General features: G+C 39.8%; 1 protein-coding gene across 5 annotated transcripts in view; it reads left to right on the top strand.

Annotated features, from left to right (window-relative positions):
* SLC6A15 (solute carrier family 6 member 15) overlaps nt 1-19,897 on the top strand; it is a 52,357-nt gene that overhangs the window by 14,817 nt on the left and 17,643 nt on the right. For all 5 annotated transcript variants that reach the window (XM_042850911.2, XM_005279096.5, XM_005279095.5 and 2 more), the window contains 3 exons: nt 8,008-8,490; nt 16,427-16,584; nt 16,996-17,122. In XM_042850911.2, the coding sequence (XP_042706845.2) occupies nt 8,202-8,490; nt 16,427-16,584; nt 16,996-17,122 (574 nt within the window). In that variant the 5' untranslated portion in view covers nt 8,008-8,201. The remainder of the gene's footprint in view (nt 1-8,007; nt 8,491-16,426; nt 16,585-16,995; nt 17,123-19,897) is intronic.

The following is a 19,897-nucleotide window of genomic DNA, read 5'->3' as shown; positions in this document are numbered from 1 at the left end:
GGAAATGGGGGCCCAGCATGAAGATCCCCTTGGCAGCAGCTGGGGCTCCCCTGTTAAACAGGCCCATCAAACCCTCACCCTGATACCCCACCTCCCCTGCATCTGTACTACCCCGATGAGCCCCCCCTAGACACCCTCCCCACTGATCCCTAACTACCTACACCTAGACCCCCCACCCAAATGAACCCCACCTCCCCTGCACTCAGACTCCTCCTATCCCCCGCTGAGCTCCAACCACTTTCATTTGGTCCCCCCTACAAACCCTATTGCACCCGGTACCTCCCTGTGCATCCAGATACCCCACTGAGCTGCCTGCACCCAGACTGTCCCCCACAGAACCCTCTTACCCCCATCTGAATACCCCCACACTAAGTCCCTCTGCACTTGGATCCTGCTGCCGGGCTGAGCCTCCCTGCCCACATCTGGTGTGCCTGGCGCAAAAGGGGCAGGGCCCCAGTGTGTTTCTGTGGCAGGCATGGCCCTTGTGCTGTGTCAGGGTCAGGTTCAGCCTCACTGCCAAGTCCCTGTCCCAAGGGGCCGGGGGGAGGCTGCGGGGTATTCTCCCACCTCCATGCAGCCAGTGGCCTGTGCTCCCCACTGCCATGGTGGAGCTTCCACATTTATTTATTGTAAAAAAAAATATTCAGAATTTAAAAATATTATGCACAGAATTTGATGCAGAATTCTCTCAGGAATATGGGGTGCTGTACAGCTGTGATGTTGGGACTATGAAGGGGGTGCTGGACAGTAGGGGATCTGTGGGTGGGGGAGCTGGGCAGGGGGTATGGTTTGCAGGGTGCTGTGCAGTTGTGGTGGGAGGTCAGCGGGAGGGGTATCTAGGCAGGGGGTGCTGGGCATAGGGATCTGTGGGGGAAGTCTCTGGGTGAGGGGGTGCTGGGCAGGGCACTGGGCAGGGGGGCAGTGTGGAAGGGGCATGCTGGCAGCACAGGGCTGGGCGGGTCAGTGTGCATCTAGTAGTTGTGGGTTTGTAAACAGTGCCCTTGTGCTGGGCTGAGTGGGGCCACTCCGCTGCGCTGCACCTCATTGTCCCCTACCAGCCCCTCGCTCTGTGGACTGCCTCCCATCACATGCCCTATTTCCGCAATGGAGGCCCACAAATATGTTTGGCGCCGAGCCCACAAAAAGTGAATCTGGCCCTGCCTAGGACCCCAGAGCGGTACCATCCTTCCTTGGTCAAATCTGGCCAGTATATGGGTTTAACACCTGGTCCGCCTCTCCCTCAATATGAAGAGGACCATGCACACTTGTGGTAACCAAACTGAGATTTTTCGCCAGACACCTTAGTCAAATACACACTGGTTTGGATTAAAACATAAAATAAGTTCATTAACTACAAAGGATAGATTTTAAGTGATTATAAGGGATACCAAACAGATAAAAGCATATTATCTAGCAAATAAACAAAAACACAACCTAGGCTTAATATATTAAAGAGATTGGATATGAGTAGCAAATTCTCTCCCTAAATGTTGAAACAAGCAGGCTGCAGAGATTCCTAAGGGACTAGTTGCACTTGCTTGCAGCTCAAAAACCCCAGGTGTTCCTTTCACAGGCTTAAAATCACTTTTAGCCTGGGTCCAGCACTTCTCCTGAGTTCAGTCCTTGTTCCTCGGGTGCTTTCAAGAGTCTCTTTGGGGTGGGGAGTCGGTGAAAACCCTCGTTGATGTCACTCCCATCGCTTAAATAGCTTTTGCAACTGGTGGGAACCCTTTGTATTTACGCTTCCTTCCCACGCCAGTCAGTGGAAAATCATTGGTATTCCAAGATGGAGTCCAGTACCAGGTGACCTGGTCACCTGTCCCTGTGGGGTCCTGGCAGCCATGAGTCAGAGGCTGTTTACAGTGTCCCCAGGAAGGCTCCAAGGTGGGAGATAAGCTTTTCCTAAGGCCTATCATTTTTCCTAATGGTTCATTAACTTGAATGGGTACTTCCCAGCCAGAACATCTAGACTGAGTGCATTATGCCTAGTGGGCATTCCCCATGTGTAAACACATTTGTAATAGATACATAGACAATATTCCTAACTTCAGATACAAAAATGACACATGCATACACATAGGATAATCATATTCAGTAAATCATAACCTTTCCAAAGATATCTCACATAAAATCTATCTTGCATAAAATACATCATAGTTATGCCATAATCATATCATAAAGATATCACTGTCAAGAATATGGGGTGCAGTGTCACAGCACTTACACATGCATTACAGTACCATCCCAAGGAAACTTAAAGGAGAATACCCTAGGGGTGGGATGGGTAACACCATGTTCCCTGTTTGTCCATCAGGAGTCACATTTTGTATTTTGCCATATTACTACATCCTAATCAGTAACCAACCCACTCCAAGTAAACAGAAGGCCTGTGTTACACAGGAGGTCAGACTAGATGATCACAATGTTCCCTTCTGGCCTTAGAATCTAGTAAAACTCATGTCAGAGTGCTTAGTAGTTTTGGCTACATCCAGGACTCCAGATAATAAAGCCCAACATTTAGTACAACATACAGGTTCTTTGTATTCAGCCTTATGAAAATCACTGGTTTAAAGTATTCTTTGTTTTATTAGACTATTTTAGGGACAGGGTCTGTCTTCTATTCCAGCAGTTCTCAAACTTTAGCAAACCGAAGACCCCCATTTTGATTTAAAACAGACAGAACAGAATGGAAATGGCTCATACAAAATGTGAAGGGGCGGTAGCATTTCCTTACAAATGCCTATTGTCTCAGATAAGTAAAGAGAAAAGACACCCCATCTTTTTTGTTGCGGCATGTTATTGCTGGTTGTCATATGCCTTTCGCTTTAGGGACTTGCTACAATACATATCACATTATGCTGCAACTTTCTCTGTTTTTATTGGGAACCTAACTGCTTGATGAAAGAAAATCTAACTTGACAGAGGGTCCAGGACATGAGTTACCATAATATTTGCCCTATGTGACAAGTAACATTCTTGGCATATGTTCTCTCCTAAATGATCCATTCTGGAATAAATCACATAAATCATTGGGGGTAATCTGATTTTTCTTTAGAAAATTAGTTATGTCGCATATAATGCTCTGTCCGTTTGCTTAAATGGACAGCAAGGCGCTGAGGAAATGAGGTAGCAATTCAGATTGTTTTATAAAGGGAAGAAATAATGCATAGTTTACAATGAGATATATGGGGTGAACATGAAATTATAGAAGGGCAAAAGTGGCTGGCAATTTGATCATATTGATCTTTGATTGAACATAGCATATATGAAAAAAGCATTCCCATTACTATATGTATAAGAGCTGAAAAGCAAGAAATAATAATAATAAAAAAAGAAGTAGCAGAAGCTAGGACTTGTCATAATTCCTGTATACCCCAACAGTGCATAGAAATACTTCAGATACTTCAGAAATGAACATTTATGAATTTTCCTCTTCAGATTTGTTCCTTAAAATTAAAAGTTTTTGAGAGATTAATTTAAATTATAGGCTAATTTATATGGCGCCAAGATAGTGAGGCTGGGAATTATTTTGCTTTCATTACAAGATGATAGTTAAACATATGGTCATGATCTAATTTTAGAGGATATTGAATTAGGTTACATATTAGGCAAAAATTTCCCAAAAGGCTTATGAGGTAAGGAAAATCTAATCTGGGAACCTGTAGAAGCTACAAGCATCTGAGAATTCAGAACATTTTGAATATGACATGTTGGTCATTCAGTGAAGTAGTGAAATGGACTAGAAGGGGCAATTATACTTAGCACTGTTTTTGTTATTTTTAATTTCACTTCCATACAGTTGCCAGAGGTTTTTGAAAATAATTCTATTCTAGTTTTTTAATCCTTGGGAAAGATTGCTTGTTCCATCATTCACATTTATTTCTAGAAGAAATTACTCTTATAGGTTACATTTTAAAATTGAAAGTCTTCTTTAAGAAGTCTATTTCATTCTCTGGAAGCTTAAAATATAGTTCAAGGGTATACTACTGAAAAATCAGTGGAAACACCTATGTCTCTAATGATTATGGTTCTGACTTCAATGGGACGACTCATGTACTTAAAATGTTATTATTATTCATTATTTATATCCTGAGAGCACCTAAAGATTCCAGTCATGGTTGGGACCCCTTTGTGCTAGGCACTGTACACACAATAGAATAGAACAGCATTTCTCAAATGGAGGTCTGCGGATACCTGAGGGGTCTGCGAGGGTACTCCAGGGGCCCCGGGGGCCCCGCTGATCAACTCTTCCTCCTTCCTCCTAAACACTTTCTGCATGCTGGGGAACAGTAGTTCAGCAGTGTGCAGGAGGTGCTGGGAGGGAGGGGAAGGAGTGGGGACAGGGCGCGCTCAGAGGAGGGAGTGGAATCATGTTCGGGGGCACTGATCAACTCCTTCCCCTCCCTCTGAGTGCCTCCTGTGTGCCGCTGAACAGTTGTTCCCCAGCAGGCAGGAGGCGTTGAGAGGGAGGGGGAGGAGAGGGGATGAGGCGCGCTTGGGGGAGGGAATGGAAAAAGGCAGGGAAGAGGAGGGGGAGGGGTGGAGCAGGGGTGGGAAGAAGCCTTGGGGGGAAGGGGTGGGGCGGAGTGGGGGGCAGGGCCTGGGGCTGAGCAGGAGGCTTGGGGGTCCATGAAAATTTTAAAAATCAAAATGGGGGTCTTCGGGTTGCTAAAGTTTGGAATAACCGCTGGAATAGAAGACACACCCTGTTCCTAAAAGGCAAGATAAACAAACATACAGAGATAAACAACAAAAAGTATGATACTATTTCTTCTCATTTTTCCTTTTATATAACACCCCCACTCTCCCACCAACCTCTGCTGTGTTCGCTGCTAGTTCATTACGTGGTTAAGTACTTTTCAGAATTGGCGCCTCTGTAGGCCCCATTTCTAGTTCAACACATGCCAGAATGCCCCTTAACTTAAAGTGTGGAAAAAATTCTACTCAGCAGTCACCCCATGTACAGTTTTGGTCACCCGTTTGCAGATTATTTCTGCCAAAGTAGAAATTAAAGGGGTAATGTGGCTTGTACATGGGAGCCAATTTCAGACCTGGAGGCATACATACACCAATGGTATCTTCAAGACCCTGCTCCAGGATACTCCTCTGGGGCATGTGATCCAGAAGGCCTGCAGAGCAACCTTGCTGCCACTTTTAGGGAGACCAAAATAGGAGTGGAAAACTTTTGTTTTGTGCATGGGAGACTGGTGGGTGCCTTATCAGGATGTGAAACTTGGAATATAGAGTAATGTATTCATTAATGCTAATTTAAAAGGGCATTTTGAGACTAATTTATAGTCTACAGTATCCTCTAGAGACTTGAAAACAAATACTCTTTATTTTCCCTTTTTCTACTTAAGAAGTGTTTATTTTATGTTTTTCTACCAAGGCAAGCATACAAATAGGTTTTGTTTATTTCTCTTCCAATGCATGGGCTTTGTTATATAATCTATGATAAAAGTAAATATGCGCACGTCATTGGCAATGCTGCTTTGTACCATAGTAGCAAACAGATATGTACGACCCGTTCTTGTTTTACCTCTTTAAGAGTCAACATCCGTTCAGTAGGTTCATCTCAGGTAGCAAAGCAGGCAGTGCACACATTGACCTAGATTCATTGAGAAACTGCATTTTCTAATGCTGCTGAAGTGAGCTTTGGATTTCTATTGCTGCATTTATTTCCCTTTGCCCACTCTTTTGCATTCACAAGCCTATATGAATTGTCAGTTACAGTTAGTAGTGTTGTGTGTTGCCTTTATACTAACATGGCAAGTACAGTTATGAGTGCATTGGGTCTAATATTATTCAGCTGTTATTAAAAAAAAACCCTTTTTGTCTACATGGGAACTTGTTCTTAAAAAAAGATCTAATCGTCCAGTCAGGATGACCATATTAGAGGAAGGGAAACAATCACAAACAGGCAGGACTCATGGAAGAGGTGGAGATATGTGCTAATGTGCTCATCCCTCCTCTCCTGAAGCATGCAGGAGCCCTCCTACATTTTGGACTCCATGGATGAAGAGGGATGGGAAATTTCTGATGGGCAGGAGATGAGACACCTGGGTCATACCATTTTCCATGGCATTTTCTCCCTCAAATCTTGCAGGCTTTCCCCACTCAAGATGATAGCACTTACATTGACAGCGAATCCAGCTCTGTTTCTGCAAACACTCCTCTTGATTAGCTGCAGGCTGAGGTCTGGGGCAAAATAACTCCCTTCATTGCTGTCATCTGGCATTAAGACTACAGTGGAGCCCTACCACTAGAGCCCAGATGCTGCTACAGAAACTCTGACGTCCAAAGGCTAGAGGAGTTTTCATGCATCATATAAAACATGATTCCCCATCAATTGGGACTTCAAGATTAGGCCTTTTGGGTAAATTTACTTACTTCAGAGGGTCTGCACTAAGCTCTTCACATCACTTAAGCCTGAATTATAAGACCTCTGTTAGGGGTTTAAATTGTCCAGATGGCTTCATACAGTCCTCTGCAGTAGGCTGAACTTCACCCTATGAGAATAGTGAAAAATTCCTTCCAAAGCACTTCCCCAGAAATCGGATAGCTACTCAGATATATCTACAATACTTTATGAGCAGTTGCAAGCAAGCCCAAATGTCTTTTTAAATGGCTTATTGTGTTAAAAGAAAGCATAATTATATATACTTTTTATGTCTGTGCTAAAATATATATGTTCAAAAGGGAAGGGTTTTTAAAAACACAGGTTGTCAGACATTTCAGCCTATGTTCAGATATCCTCTTTTTCCAAAATAATTGTATCTAAAGCACCGTTTCAGCTCACTCTAAAGAAATGGAAAGCCCTACCTTGAAAATGTGTGTTGGGGGCTCTTACATTTCTTGTGCTATATAGTTATGCACACAATATAGGCTGTCCACACTATTAAAGCAACAGCACTTCTCTGTATATTAAATTTGAAAATCTTACTGATGAGTTTCAGGAAACAATTTCAGAAAATTTAGGCTGCCCCCTTTAAGATTCTTAATAAATAAATTCCAGAAAAAAAAAAATCAGGTTTTTAGCCACAAGTCAAATAGAAATTCTGAACTGAGATTTTTAATTTTATTTTACACATGTAAACTGGATAGCCCCCACTCTGTTGCTGGACTTCTGCCTGCATTAGCTGCAGCTCATTTCTTTGTTGTTTTGTTTTTATCAGGGGGTGCTTGGCTTTAAGTTTAAAGAATGTTAAGTGTATCTAGCCCCCTGGCTCACACTCCCTCCTCTAAACTCCCTTGTGAAACTCCTTGTTAGCTGTTTCTAATGGGTGCTAAAGGGCTTAGGGGTTAAAGCCTCATTAAGAAGCTCTCAGCCTTGCCTAGCAGGCCGCTAGGCTTAGAACACACACAGTCAGCTCACCGTCTCCCAAACAAACAGACCACACGGTATATTTCAATCAAGCAGCAAGCACACCACAAACACACACACTACAGACAACCAACTTACCCCAAGGGTCACATAATCGCTTCTCCTTCACCTGGAGAACTCCCTTGCAAAACTCCCCTATTAGCCGCTCCTGTTCGCTAGCTCCTCTGGTTGCTTAGGAGCAGGCTTTTGAAAGCCCGTGGTTAAGGTTGATGGGTGCTAAAGGACTTATGGAATCAAAGCCTCGTTAAGAAGTTCTCAGCCTTGCCTAGCAGGCTGCTAGACTCAGCACACACATGCTAGTTCTTAGTAATTGAGTGAAACATATTTTAAAGAGATGCTTGAAATCTGAAAGGTAGAGTCAAGTGGATTATCATAACTTAATATAAATCAGAATTTGGACTTCCGCATATTGATGGTATCTCTCTGACATTTTATTTATAAGGAGAAGAATATAACTATCATTATAGTCTACAGGCAAATTAAAACAACCATCCAAAAGATGAGTTAGGAGTTTTCTTGTAACCTAATGTGAAAATAAACTGAAATAGATAAATGAGCAAATAACTTTCCTAATTACATTTTCTTGTATAATTTAATAATTTATTCTTTTTTAAATTTCACAGGTATATATAGTTCAAACATTTAGAACCAGAAGTCTTCTTTCTCCTGAACACTCTGTATGAAGGACTAATCTGACATCCTCTTCAGTCTAGCTGTTCAGTGAATTACCAACATTTTTGGTTTAGCCGAAGGAAAGCTTTCTTTGTCAGCCTGCCTGAACTGAACCTGACCCACTTACACCTTTTCTTTATTGCAAATGCCTAAGAACAGCAAGGTGGTAAAAAGAGAACTAGATGATGAGGTTATCGAGTCAGTTAAGGATCTTCTCTCTAATGAAGACTCTGCAGATGATGCCTTTAAGAAGAGTGAACTGCTGGTTGATGATCAAGAACATAAAGATGTAGATGTTGAAGAGGGGTCAGATGTAGAAGATGAAAGACCAGCCTGGAACAGCAAACTTCAGTATATTCTGGCACAAGTTGGATTTTCTGTAGGGTTGGGAAATGTGTGGCGATTCCCATATCTGTGTCAGAAAAATGGTGGAGGTAAGGGTCGGTTTTTACTAACTTGCCTTGCTGATTTCATTGTAAAAACCAGATAAATTTCTCCAGAGTCTCAAATTTATCTTTTAATTTTGGCAAGTGTTTATGAGAAGAAAGCACCCCATCTTTATTTTAGAGAGACAAATCTGCTGAAGGAAGCAGTACATTATTCTGATAAGCTTCTTTGGCCTTGTGTTTTGTGGTAGAATTTCCCTGTTCATGTAACTGTTTTATTTTAACTTAAATATTTGCTAAGCAAGGTCCTCTCATTTGTTATTTTCGTGGGCAGATTGTGGTATGTGAAATAGTTAGGGCCTGATTCTCAGTCAGGCTAGGCCTCCTTACATCAGTCAGGCAGTGTAAAGGGGCATTAAAATGGACATAAATGTAATGCACACTCACTTTAAGGACCAAATGAAGACTTAGCATAACTGAGCGTCAGGTCCTTTTTAATTAGATCACTACTTCCTAGATAGTTTGATCATGATCAGTTCTTTGCCAGAACAAAATATTATGGGAATGTAATGGAGTTTCTATAGGTAATGAAGAACTTTAATCATACAGTGTATAATATGAGACTAAAAGGAGTTAATCTAGATGGTAGAAGAACATACTGTGCTAGGATATAAAATTGCTTCACTTTTTCTTAATACCTTTCACATAAAAAAGAAACCACATCAAATTGCATATTACTTGTCTGTTTATACATGTCTTAGATACATTGTGAGGCTCGAGTTGGGGCCTTTCTTCAAGATATGCAACAATAGCCTATTAATCCACACCCTGGTATGGCTGACTGCTCAGCTGAGTTGAAAAAGAATCTGTCCATATTTGCTGAACAAAAAATGAGAAGGTTATAGAGAACTGAAAACAAACAAGAACTTTTATTCATGGTGGACATTTAGGGTCAGATCCTTCAAAATGTACAGACTGGGGCAACGGATGCCATTAAAGGCTACAGAATCAGGCCTAAAATAGTTATTTGAATTCCAACCTGTGGTCACAATGGCCCACATTCCATAGCTGCTTAGCTCTCATTCATTTCAAACAATGCAAGAGTTTCCACCCTTCATTTAACTTTAATTTGTACCTTTATTCTGGAGCTAGAACCATTAAATTGTTGGGTCCCTGTGGAATCTGACTCATTTCCTTGTCTCTGTGCTAAATAGGAAGTTCTGATTGAGAAAGTGGAAATTGGATATAGTGTTCTTGAAAGCCATATATTCTTTCTGTTTAAGGACTGTCTGTAGGCAGTATATGGGTAGGGTAGGGCTGATCCTGTATCCTTATTGGCAAACAAACAAGTTAAACTAATTCACATTCAGTAAAGGAGTGGACATTTTCTGCACCCATTTCAGTTTCCAAAGGGTATCGAGATGCAGTCCCATGCAGAGTGCTTTACAATAGTCTGTTTATCAAACTTATAGTTATTTTGTGAAGCTTTGATTAGTGCTAGTCAATTATGAATTTTGCAAACCCATTGCTTAATTCTGTGAACCAGCAGCACCAGTCTATCAGCTGCTTTCCTTAGAGCAAGGAAAGATTGTTTTGATATGGTCAGACATCTTTACAAGTACTGTGTCAGCTTGTGCTTGCCAAATTAATCCAGATGAAACACAAATTAACAATACAAATCTGGGATTGTGCTGTAGTCTGGGAAAATAAATCTACAGTGGTTGACATTAAGAGCTCAATAGTTGTCCTTCCGAAGTGAATGCAGTATCATGGTATCTCCTATTCTAAGTATAGGTAGATGTTATGTTTATTGCAGGTGCTGGGCCAGTGAATACATGGCTTAACAGTGCCTACTGCAGTCTGTTTTCTTTACTTATTTTATATCATTTTGAAGACAAGGTTAACTTCTGACTAGTAGAGAAGAATGAGAAATGTATTGATCTGTTTCCTGGTGATTTAAGATAACAATAAAGCACAATGGGGAGACTTTGATATAAATGGATACTCAAACATAGGTTTTGTTTCTTCTCTTTTTGCACACTCCAGATTTTAAGACTGTTCAATCTATTTTGCACTGCAATTAGAGTGCTTTTGCATACATTTCACAAAGCCTGTTTGAAATGTCTTTGTCAGAACTGCTCTACAAACTTGCACTGAGATCACTTGAATAAAGTATCTGCATGAGTTCTGATTATATAGCAAGGCACCTTCATGTAGATTTTCCAATAGAACAGCTTTTTCAATATGATAATATTTATTGACCTACAAACTTTAGTCTAATCCAAACTTTTGTTCTTTAACTATAAACTACTTATACTTGACAAATAACTGCAGACAATGAAGAGCCTCATGAATATTTTTAGAAATAAACCAATCAATTTCCAGCTACCAAAAATAATATATTTATTGACTAAAAAGCTTTCCATTAGAATAATAAATTTACTGTATTTCCTTATGTGTTTTAAAATGGTCAATAGTATGTAAACTTTTATGATGGGCTAACCTTCACCATTTTTATTCTTGACACTTGTGACTTTAAAGATGCAAATAACTATAGAAAAGAATTGTAGGCATCAGGCTGAATTGGTTAGAGATCATTTCTATAGTGAAAATATTGGTTTTATCCCAGTTCCTTAATGGGACTTGGCTAGACTGGCAATGGGACTTGGGTGCCCCCAAACACTTTTCCCTTCTCTGGTTCCAGATCTCCCTATTCACTTTGACTCCCTAGTTTACTAGTTCTCTCTCTCTGACCTTGGGGTTTGAGACCTTTTTTTGCTTGCTCCCTCTTTGCGCTCTTCCATAGTAACTTATTGATATTTTGACTCATATTTAGCATCGGACATATTGTTGACATACAGAGCACACCATGTTATCCACACATTGGTATGGAGACAGTTCTTATAATGTTTGTTTTTCAATATAGTCTGAAGAAAGAAAGAAAATGGAAATTGGTTGGGGGGAGTGATATCAAGGTTACAGGGATAAAATAATGTCAGTGTCAATTAAGGACACCTTACTTACTGTGACAAGGGTCCTAGTGGGGAGCCAGCTATGGTCACTCATTTAGGGTGACCTGCAAAGAATGGGGCAGACAATCCCCATAAAGCTGGTGGACATTCCAATACTTAGATTTATCAACCCAGCATAAAACAGCTTCTTTATTACCTTACTGGTTACTCAGAAGTCCAAACAACACAGTTCCCCTCAGGCCTCCATTCAGGTACCCATGATGAAAATTTCTGTAAATCTTATTTCATCATATAAAAGGAAAGGTTCTACCAATCCCAAAGGATCGGACACATTACCTCCCAGGTTAATGAATGTTTCAGATCTTACCCAAATACACGCTACAGCCAATTCTTATTAGCTAAACTAAAATTTATTAAAAAACAAAAGAGAGGGAGTATGGTTAAAAGATCACTATACATACAGATGTAGAGTTAAATTGATTGAGGTTCAGATTCATAGACGAGACGGTGAACTTTGTAGTTGCAAAGAGTTCTTTCAGGAATAGTTCATAGGTTATTGTTCAATGTCCAAATCTCATATTCAGGGTGTACCAGCATAACTGAGACCTCAGTCTTGGGACTCAAACTTCCCCTGATGAAGCCTAAGCAGATCTGAGAAGATAGAATCAGGGCCCAAGGATCTTTTATACAATTTCATGTCTTTTGACAAGTTAGAATTCCTCGGGGAACAAAACGTAATTAGGGTGACTTTGAAGGAGGTCCATCACCGGTACTTAGCTATATGAATTAACATAAGGCCATTTGCTTGTTCCTCCACCATTCACAGTACATTTCAAAGAGAGATGAATACTGAGATATCCTGTGTTTACAATTCATTTAAATGATAGGATGTTCTTTTGACCTCTGAATTATCAGAATACAGCATAGACAGGTACTGTTGATTACGTCGTTGACCCTAATCATACATATGTAAATACACAAAAACACAAACATTATCTGTCCACATGTCTTCTGAGAGTTATTTATTTTGCAGGATGTTTAACCCTTTCTAGCCATGCATCACACTTTCATAAAGAATGATGGTGTAAATGATGTCTAACCAAGATTTGCAATACTGGCTCACTAGGCAGACTTCATAGGACTTGCTGAGTCATATACTCACATTAGGAACTCCACAAAATACAGATCTAGGAAACTCTTAAATATCGTCAACAGTATTTTTCTACCTGGAGCGCTTTTGGAGTTGATTATTTCCATGCACATATTTGACCGTGATACATTTTATTTAATCACACATTTTTTATATTTCAGTTCACAGCTTTCTCTAAAGTGCTGAGTCATGCACAGCTTTAATCCAAGCATTCTGAAATTGATAGTTTGGGATGTCAGGTCAGAAAATATGACAATAACATCATATTACTATAGATAATTTTATTAGAGTACAAATATATTTTATATACAGATCTGAACTATAAAGCTATATTAACACATATTTTAATGTTACAACTTGCAGCTTCAAAAGGAAAATAGGCATAGAAAGTGAAATCTGGACATTAATCTTTATAAGTTAAATTCTAAAACTTTATTTTGAATATACATATTTGAACATACATCATTAAGTCTGGGCCAAATACTTAGAGCTATGCAGAATATCTGAGGCTTGATCTTGTGACATGCTAAAGATTCTCAACTCCTTTCGACTGACAGTGGTAATTAAACAGCTCTCAAGGTTCCACTCACTGCATTCAGTCCAACAAGTAATGGCAAACCAGACCTTTTTCTCCCTAGGGGAAATACCAGCAAAATCAATTGCTTAAAATTTTCATCTTGATACCAAGAACAACTAATACAGATTACCTATTCTGCTAATATTAAGTATATTTACGATAATCATATCCTGAAGCATGCGAAACACATTCATGTCCCATGGGAGTTGTATGTGTTTATTAGTAGCTTGATTGGGCTTCAGTTGCCATGAAGGTGAATTTTAAGCTCTTGATTTTCCTAGCATTTAGCATGTCAATCCTTTCTGTATTCCTGTTGAGCTAAAGAGTAGGAAGAGCAAGTAATGATGAGCAAGCTGATAAGTATAAGCAGCAGCAGGAAAGCTATAAAGTCTACTTCATCATTACTTGTTGAAATGCCTGTACTGACTGGAAACACATCAGGGGCTGTTAATGGGGTAGCCTGTATTTTCAAACTGAAATATCAGCAGATTGAACAGTATAGGTTGTGAACTGATAACACAAAAAGGAAGCGGTCATTTCTGAGAATTATGAAAAAAATAAATGCTGAAATTTTAGTGATCAGTAATTCAAACCCACAGTTCCATTGACTAATCTTACTAAAATAAAGTACAAATTAGACACTCTTGAGGTTTCCAAGTCTGAGTACAGATGGATTCATTAATGAATTCTTGATCAATAACCTGTAATAGATGGTTTCAAGTTATCACATGTGACTATAAGAGTTTCTCTCAAGTTCAACTTTACAAATTCTAGTTTGAACTGTATTATTGAGTGTGAGAACTTATGAGCGTGCTGCAATGAAGTATATTGAAGTATATTGCAAGTTTAATTCTCATTCCATTAAAGCTAATTGCTCAAGGCTAGTTTCAACCCTAAACATAGCATTACTAGCTGTAACTGAACAAATTAAGACTGTGAAAGATCACTTGAGTGAAACATTTAGTAGTTTTTAATACCTATGTGTGTGTGTGCATGTGTGTATGCAAAATTAATATTCTTACAGGAGTAAACAAACCAATTTAGAATATATAATCCAGTAGGACACTAAACTGCAATATTAGGTAGTCTACCTCGATTTATTGTAACTCGCATAAATTTAGACATTTAAGATGTGCTGGCTCACATCTCTGGCTGCCAGACCAATGATTCCTGATGCTGAGTATACAGAAAGCAGGTGACATAAAGTTTTGGACCAAATCCTACTCAAAGTAATGCCAAAACTCATATTGGTTTCAATGGGACCAGAATCAGATATTTAATATTTAGAGAAAAAAATGTCAGCAGCAATAATTTAAATAAATCTGAAAATATACTTTTTAGATTTATCAGCACATACCAGCAGTGAGTGACAGAAAGAAGGTCCTGTTAAAAGTGACCTAACTGTATGAGCCAGGGTATCATACATAAAATGCTGCATCTGTGATTTGACAGAAAAATATTTTTAAGATATAGAACAGAACTCTTGCATGAAAATACAGAAACATACCAAACTGTGACACTCAAGGGCTATCTTGAAAGTTGGCATGTAGAGCCACTTTTACCTATGTACTGTGCTAATTTAGGATGCTATTAGTAAATATGGCCAAATGTTGCCCAAATTGAATAGGAATTATCCTCATTTGTCATGTACGCTACAACACTCATGTGCCAAGTTTTCATGCATTGGCAAGAATGCTTACATATAATTCCAATTTGTGACAGTGAAAGGATGACACTGCAAGAAGCTGAAAGAAGCTGAAACAAAACATATTTGTTCTGATTCTATGCTGACTAGGGTGACCAGATAGTAAGTGTGCAAAATTAGGATGGGGTGAAGGGTAATAGGCACCTATATAAGACAAAGCCCTGAATATCAGGACTGTTCCTCTAAAATTGGGACATCTGGAACACCCTGATGCTGACCTACACCTGTGCACTGAAAGTAACAGAGTTGCACAGGGTATAAAACAATGCAGAATTATGCCAGGGTAAATTTGGCCCATTGGTTTAATTGATAAATCTTCCAACCTACAACTGGTCTACAAAAGGGCCCCAATTCAGCACAGGAATTAAGTATGTGCTTAACTTTAGAGCCTTGTGGTTAAGCTTGTAGATTGGTGTGCTGAAGACATGGGTTCAGGTCTTGCTCTAGTACACACATCCTGGGTAACATTAGTCAGTTAAGTCTGGTTTTTAAAGTTATTTAAGCACTGCTCCACTCACCATTAGAAGGCCCAAGAAATTTAGACAGCTAAGTCTTATTTTCAAAAGTGACTTAGGAACTTAGGAGCCTAAATCTCACTGCAAGTTTTTTGCAACATCACACAATTCCTGTATAGGTCAAAAATGTCCACTTTTGCTGCTCTGATAGCAGTTAACACACACACAGTGTCTGAAGGTAGGTTGATTTAGCATGTGATTACATCACTACTACTCTGATGAGTGTGGTTATATGCACACAAAATCTAGCACAATCAAGTAGCCAGGTCAGAGAGCACTCATTCCTTGGCAAGGTTTGGCTCGAAATGATATGCACTTACTTAACAGAAAATGCATTGTAAACATGAGATTTCGTGGCTTTTCAAATTTTAAAAGATTCATGGGCATTTTCCAATGAATACTACACTATCTGTATGATGGAAAACCATTTCTACAAGTGACAGGCAGAGATTAAAACTGGAAGGGTATCAGCTGCTTTAATAGAATCATAGAACTATGGGGCTGAAAGGGACACTGAGCGATCATCTTGTCTATCCCCAGACTTTTTTTCCTGCTGATAATAGTTTACCTAATAGCTCAACTTAATTAATTATTCTTGTTACAGTTGGTATGGCAATACCCATTTTTCATGTTCTCTGTGTATATATATATATCTTTCTACTGTATTTTCCAATGCATGCATCCGATGAAGTGGGTTTTAGCCTATAAAGCTTATGCTCAAATAAATTTGTTAGTCTTTAAGGTGCCACAAGTATTCCTCGTTCTTTTTGCTGATACAGACTAACACAGCTACCACTCTGAAACCTGTAATTTATCTAAATATTCTTTAATCTGTTCTTTCCCTATTCTGGTCGGTAATCTTTTTCACTTGTTAATATTGTGTTAAGCATCTAGTCACAATTAATCTTTTTAATGGAGACTGAAGGGAAAAAACACACACACATTAAAGACTTCAGCCACTTGTGGTCATCCATTATTTGTTCTCCTTTCAGAAATTTATACCTGCCCCGACTTAGAAGACTCTTCCTCATCCTAATAGTGATTGATGTCCTCTTGTTTTCATAGGTGCATATCTTGTGCCATATTTAATTTTGCTGATGATAATAGGGATTCCACTTTTTTTCCTGGAGCTTTCTGTGGGCCAGAGAATCCGACGAGGAAGCATTGGTGTATGGAATTACATCAGCCCCACGCTTGGTGGAATTGGATTTGCAAGCTGTGTAGTAAGTTTGTAATTTACATAGTTTGATGTTCTCCAGAGCATCACAATGAAATACATTGGGACTTTCTGCTCAGTTTTAACCAAAGGTTAATAATTTTTGTCCTAGCACCAGGGCCAATTTACAATGTTTACAAAATCTGTAAAACTCATATTGTAATATATAAAAATATTAGTCTTTTGGGATAAAGAGTCTGCTAAAATATTAGCAAGATATGCAGGATAAACACAGAAAAAAACAAGAATTTGGAAAATATTGGACTTTTAAATATATCCACAAGGGCCAAATCACAGAGCTGTTATTCATTCCTTACTCAATTTTAGGTAGTGCAAGATTTAGCTTGTTTTATTTACTTTAACTTAAGATATGCAGTTGTTCAATAAAACTTTTAAAATATCTTGTTTTATCCTTCAGGTATGTTTCTTTGTGGCCCTCTACTACAATGTGATCATTGGATGGAGTTTGTTTTACTTTTCTCAGTCGTTTCAGCACCCCTTGCCATGGGATCAGTGTCCTTTGGTGAAAAATATTTCTCATACATGTAAGTCTTGGATATATTCTTTTTTTTTTACAGTCACTTTGGGCCTGATGCAAAATCCACTGAAGTCAAGGGCAGTCTTTGCACTGATTTCAATGGGCTTTGAGTCAGACCCTATATTTGGCTATTGCCATTTAAAAAAACAACAACTTTTTTTTAGGGCTGTCATGATTAATTTTTTTAATCACATGATTAATCACATTGTTAAACAATAATAGAATACCATTTATTTAAATATTTTTGGATGTTTTCTACATTTTCAAATATATTGATTTCAATTACAACACAGAATACAAAGCGTACAGTGCTCACTTTATATTTATTTTTATTACAATTATTTGCACTGTAAAAAACCAACAGAAATAGTATTTTTCAATTCACTTAATACAAGTACTGTAGTGCAATCTCTTTATCATAAAAGTTGAACTTACAAACGTAGAGTTATGTACAAAACAAATAACTGCATTCAAAAATAAAACAATGTAAAACTTTAGAACCTACAAGTCCACTCAGTACTATTTCTTGTTCAGCCAATCGCTCAGACAAACAAGTTTGGTTACAATTTGCAGGAGATAATGCTACCCGTTTCTTGTTTACAATGTCACCTAAAAGGGAGAACAGGCGTTCACATGGCACTGTTGTAACCAGAGTCACAAGATATTTATGTGCCAGATACGCTAAAGATTCATATGTCCCTTCATGCTTCAACCACCGTTCCAGAGGACATGTGTCCATGCATCCATGCTGATGATGGGTTCTGCTCAATAACGATCCAAAGCAGAGTGGACCGATGCATGTTCATTTTCATCATCTGAGTCAGATGCCACCAACAGAAGGTTGATTTTCTTTTTTAGTGGTTCGGGTTCTGTAGTTTCCGCATCAGAGTGTTGCGCTTTTAAGATTTCTAAAAGCATGCTCCACACCTTGTCCCTCTCAGATTTTGGAATGCACTTCAGATTCTTAAACCTTGGGTCGAGTGCTATAGCTAATTTTAGAAATCTCACATTGGTACCTTCTTTGCATTTTGTTAAGTCACCTGTGAAACTGTTCTTAAAACGAACATGTGCTGGGTCATCATCCGAGACTGCTATAACATGAAATATATGGCAGAATGCGGGTAAAACAGAACAGGAGACATACAGTTCTCTCCCAAGGAGTTCTGTCACAAATGTAATTAATGCATTATTTTTTTAATGACCATTATCAGCATGGAAGCATGTCCTCTGGAATGGTGGCCTAAGCATGAAGGGGCATGTCAATGTTTACCATTTCTGGCACATAAATACCTTGCAACGTCGGCTACAAAAGTGCCATGTGAACGCCTGTTCTCACTTTCAGGTGACATTGTAAATAAAAAGCAGTCAGCAGTATCTCCCATAAATGTAAACAAACATGTTTGTCTTAGCGATTGGCTGAACAAGAAGTAGAACTGCGTGGACATGTAGGCTCTAAAGTTTTACATTGTTTTGATTCTGAGTGCGGTTATGTTACAAAAAAATCTGCATTTGTAAGTTACACTTTCACGTTAAAGAGATTGCACTACAGTACTTGTATGAGGTGAATTGAAAAATACTACAGTAAAAGCTGTTTTATCCAGCACATCTCCAGCTGGGAAGCTCTATAAACCAGCATTTCTGATCTTCATTGAAATTCCAGTTTATAGTCTGGTTGGTGTGGGGCCAGCGGGGCTTGGGGCACAGGAGGGGGTGTGGAGCGCAGGCCCTGGGATGGAGTTTGGTTGCGGGAGAGGGTTTGGGCCGTGGGAGGGAGTGCCGTGACCTGTCCCAGCTGTTCCTAGGCGGCGGCATTGCAAGCAGCTTTGCGCGCTGCCCCCGTCCTGCCCTGAGTGCTAGCAACGCAGCTCCCATTGGCTGGGAACTGCAGCCAATGGAAGCTGCGGGGGTGGCACCCGCGGGCGGAGGCTCAGGCAGTGTGCAGAACTGCCTGTCGCGCCTCCACTAGGAGCAGCTGGGACAGGTCACCGCTTGCAGGGAGCCACTCCAAGTGAGCAGCCTCGAGATCTGGCACCCCGCACCCCCTCCCGCGCCCCAAGCCCCCTCCTGCACCCAAACTCCCTCCCAGAGCCTGCTCCCCACACCTCCTCTCCCACCCAAACTCCTTCCCTGTTAGATAACCAGCATTTTTCACTTACCGGCATCCCCTATTCTTCCTAACATGCTGGACAAAACAGTTTTTACTGTATTTCTTTTATAATTTTTACATTGCAAGTATTTGTAATAAAAAATAATAATATAAAGTGAGAACTGTACACTTTGTATTCTGTGATGTATTAGAAATCAATATTTTTGAAAATGTAGAAAAACATCCACAAATATTATTAAATTTCAATTGGTATTCTGTTGTTTAACACTGTGAGTGCGATTAGTTTTTTAATTATGATTAATTTTTTTGAGTTAATCGCGTGAGTTAACTACGATTAATTGACAGCCCTACTTTTTTTTAACCTACTATTCTTTAAGTAACACCTAAGATTAATGTAACTGAAAGAGACTAGAGAAAAAGATATATTTTCTGTGTATTTTTCAGTTATTTTGCTTTGTATATTTGACAGCATGCCGTGTATAGTCCGTTTCCATGGGTGGCAGGTGGAGCCCCCCTTCGGGAAGGCTAGCCCCCGTCTCCGCCTCTTCTGCCCACCTCCCACCCCCTGCGGATGGTACCCCGAGACCCCCTCCCCCCCCCAACCGGAGCCACAAGCCCCCCTCTCCTGCAGGAGCCCCTCCCCCTCTGCCAGAGGAGCTCCGGGCCAGCCGAAGC

Source organism: Chrysemys picta, chromosome 1 (genome assembly GCF_011386835.1).
Source record: "Chrysemys picta bellii isolate R12L10 chromosome 1, ASM1138683v2, whole genome shotgun sequence".
NCBI lineage: Eukaryota > Metazoa > Chordata > Testudines > Emydidae > Chrysemys > Chrysemys picta.
Note: the sequence above shows the minus strand (reverse complement) of the source record. Positions and strands in the feature narration are given on the sequence as shown.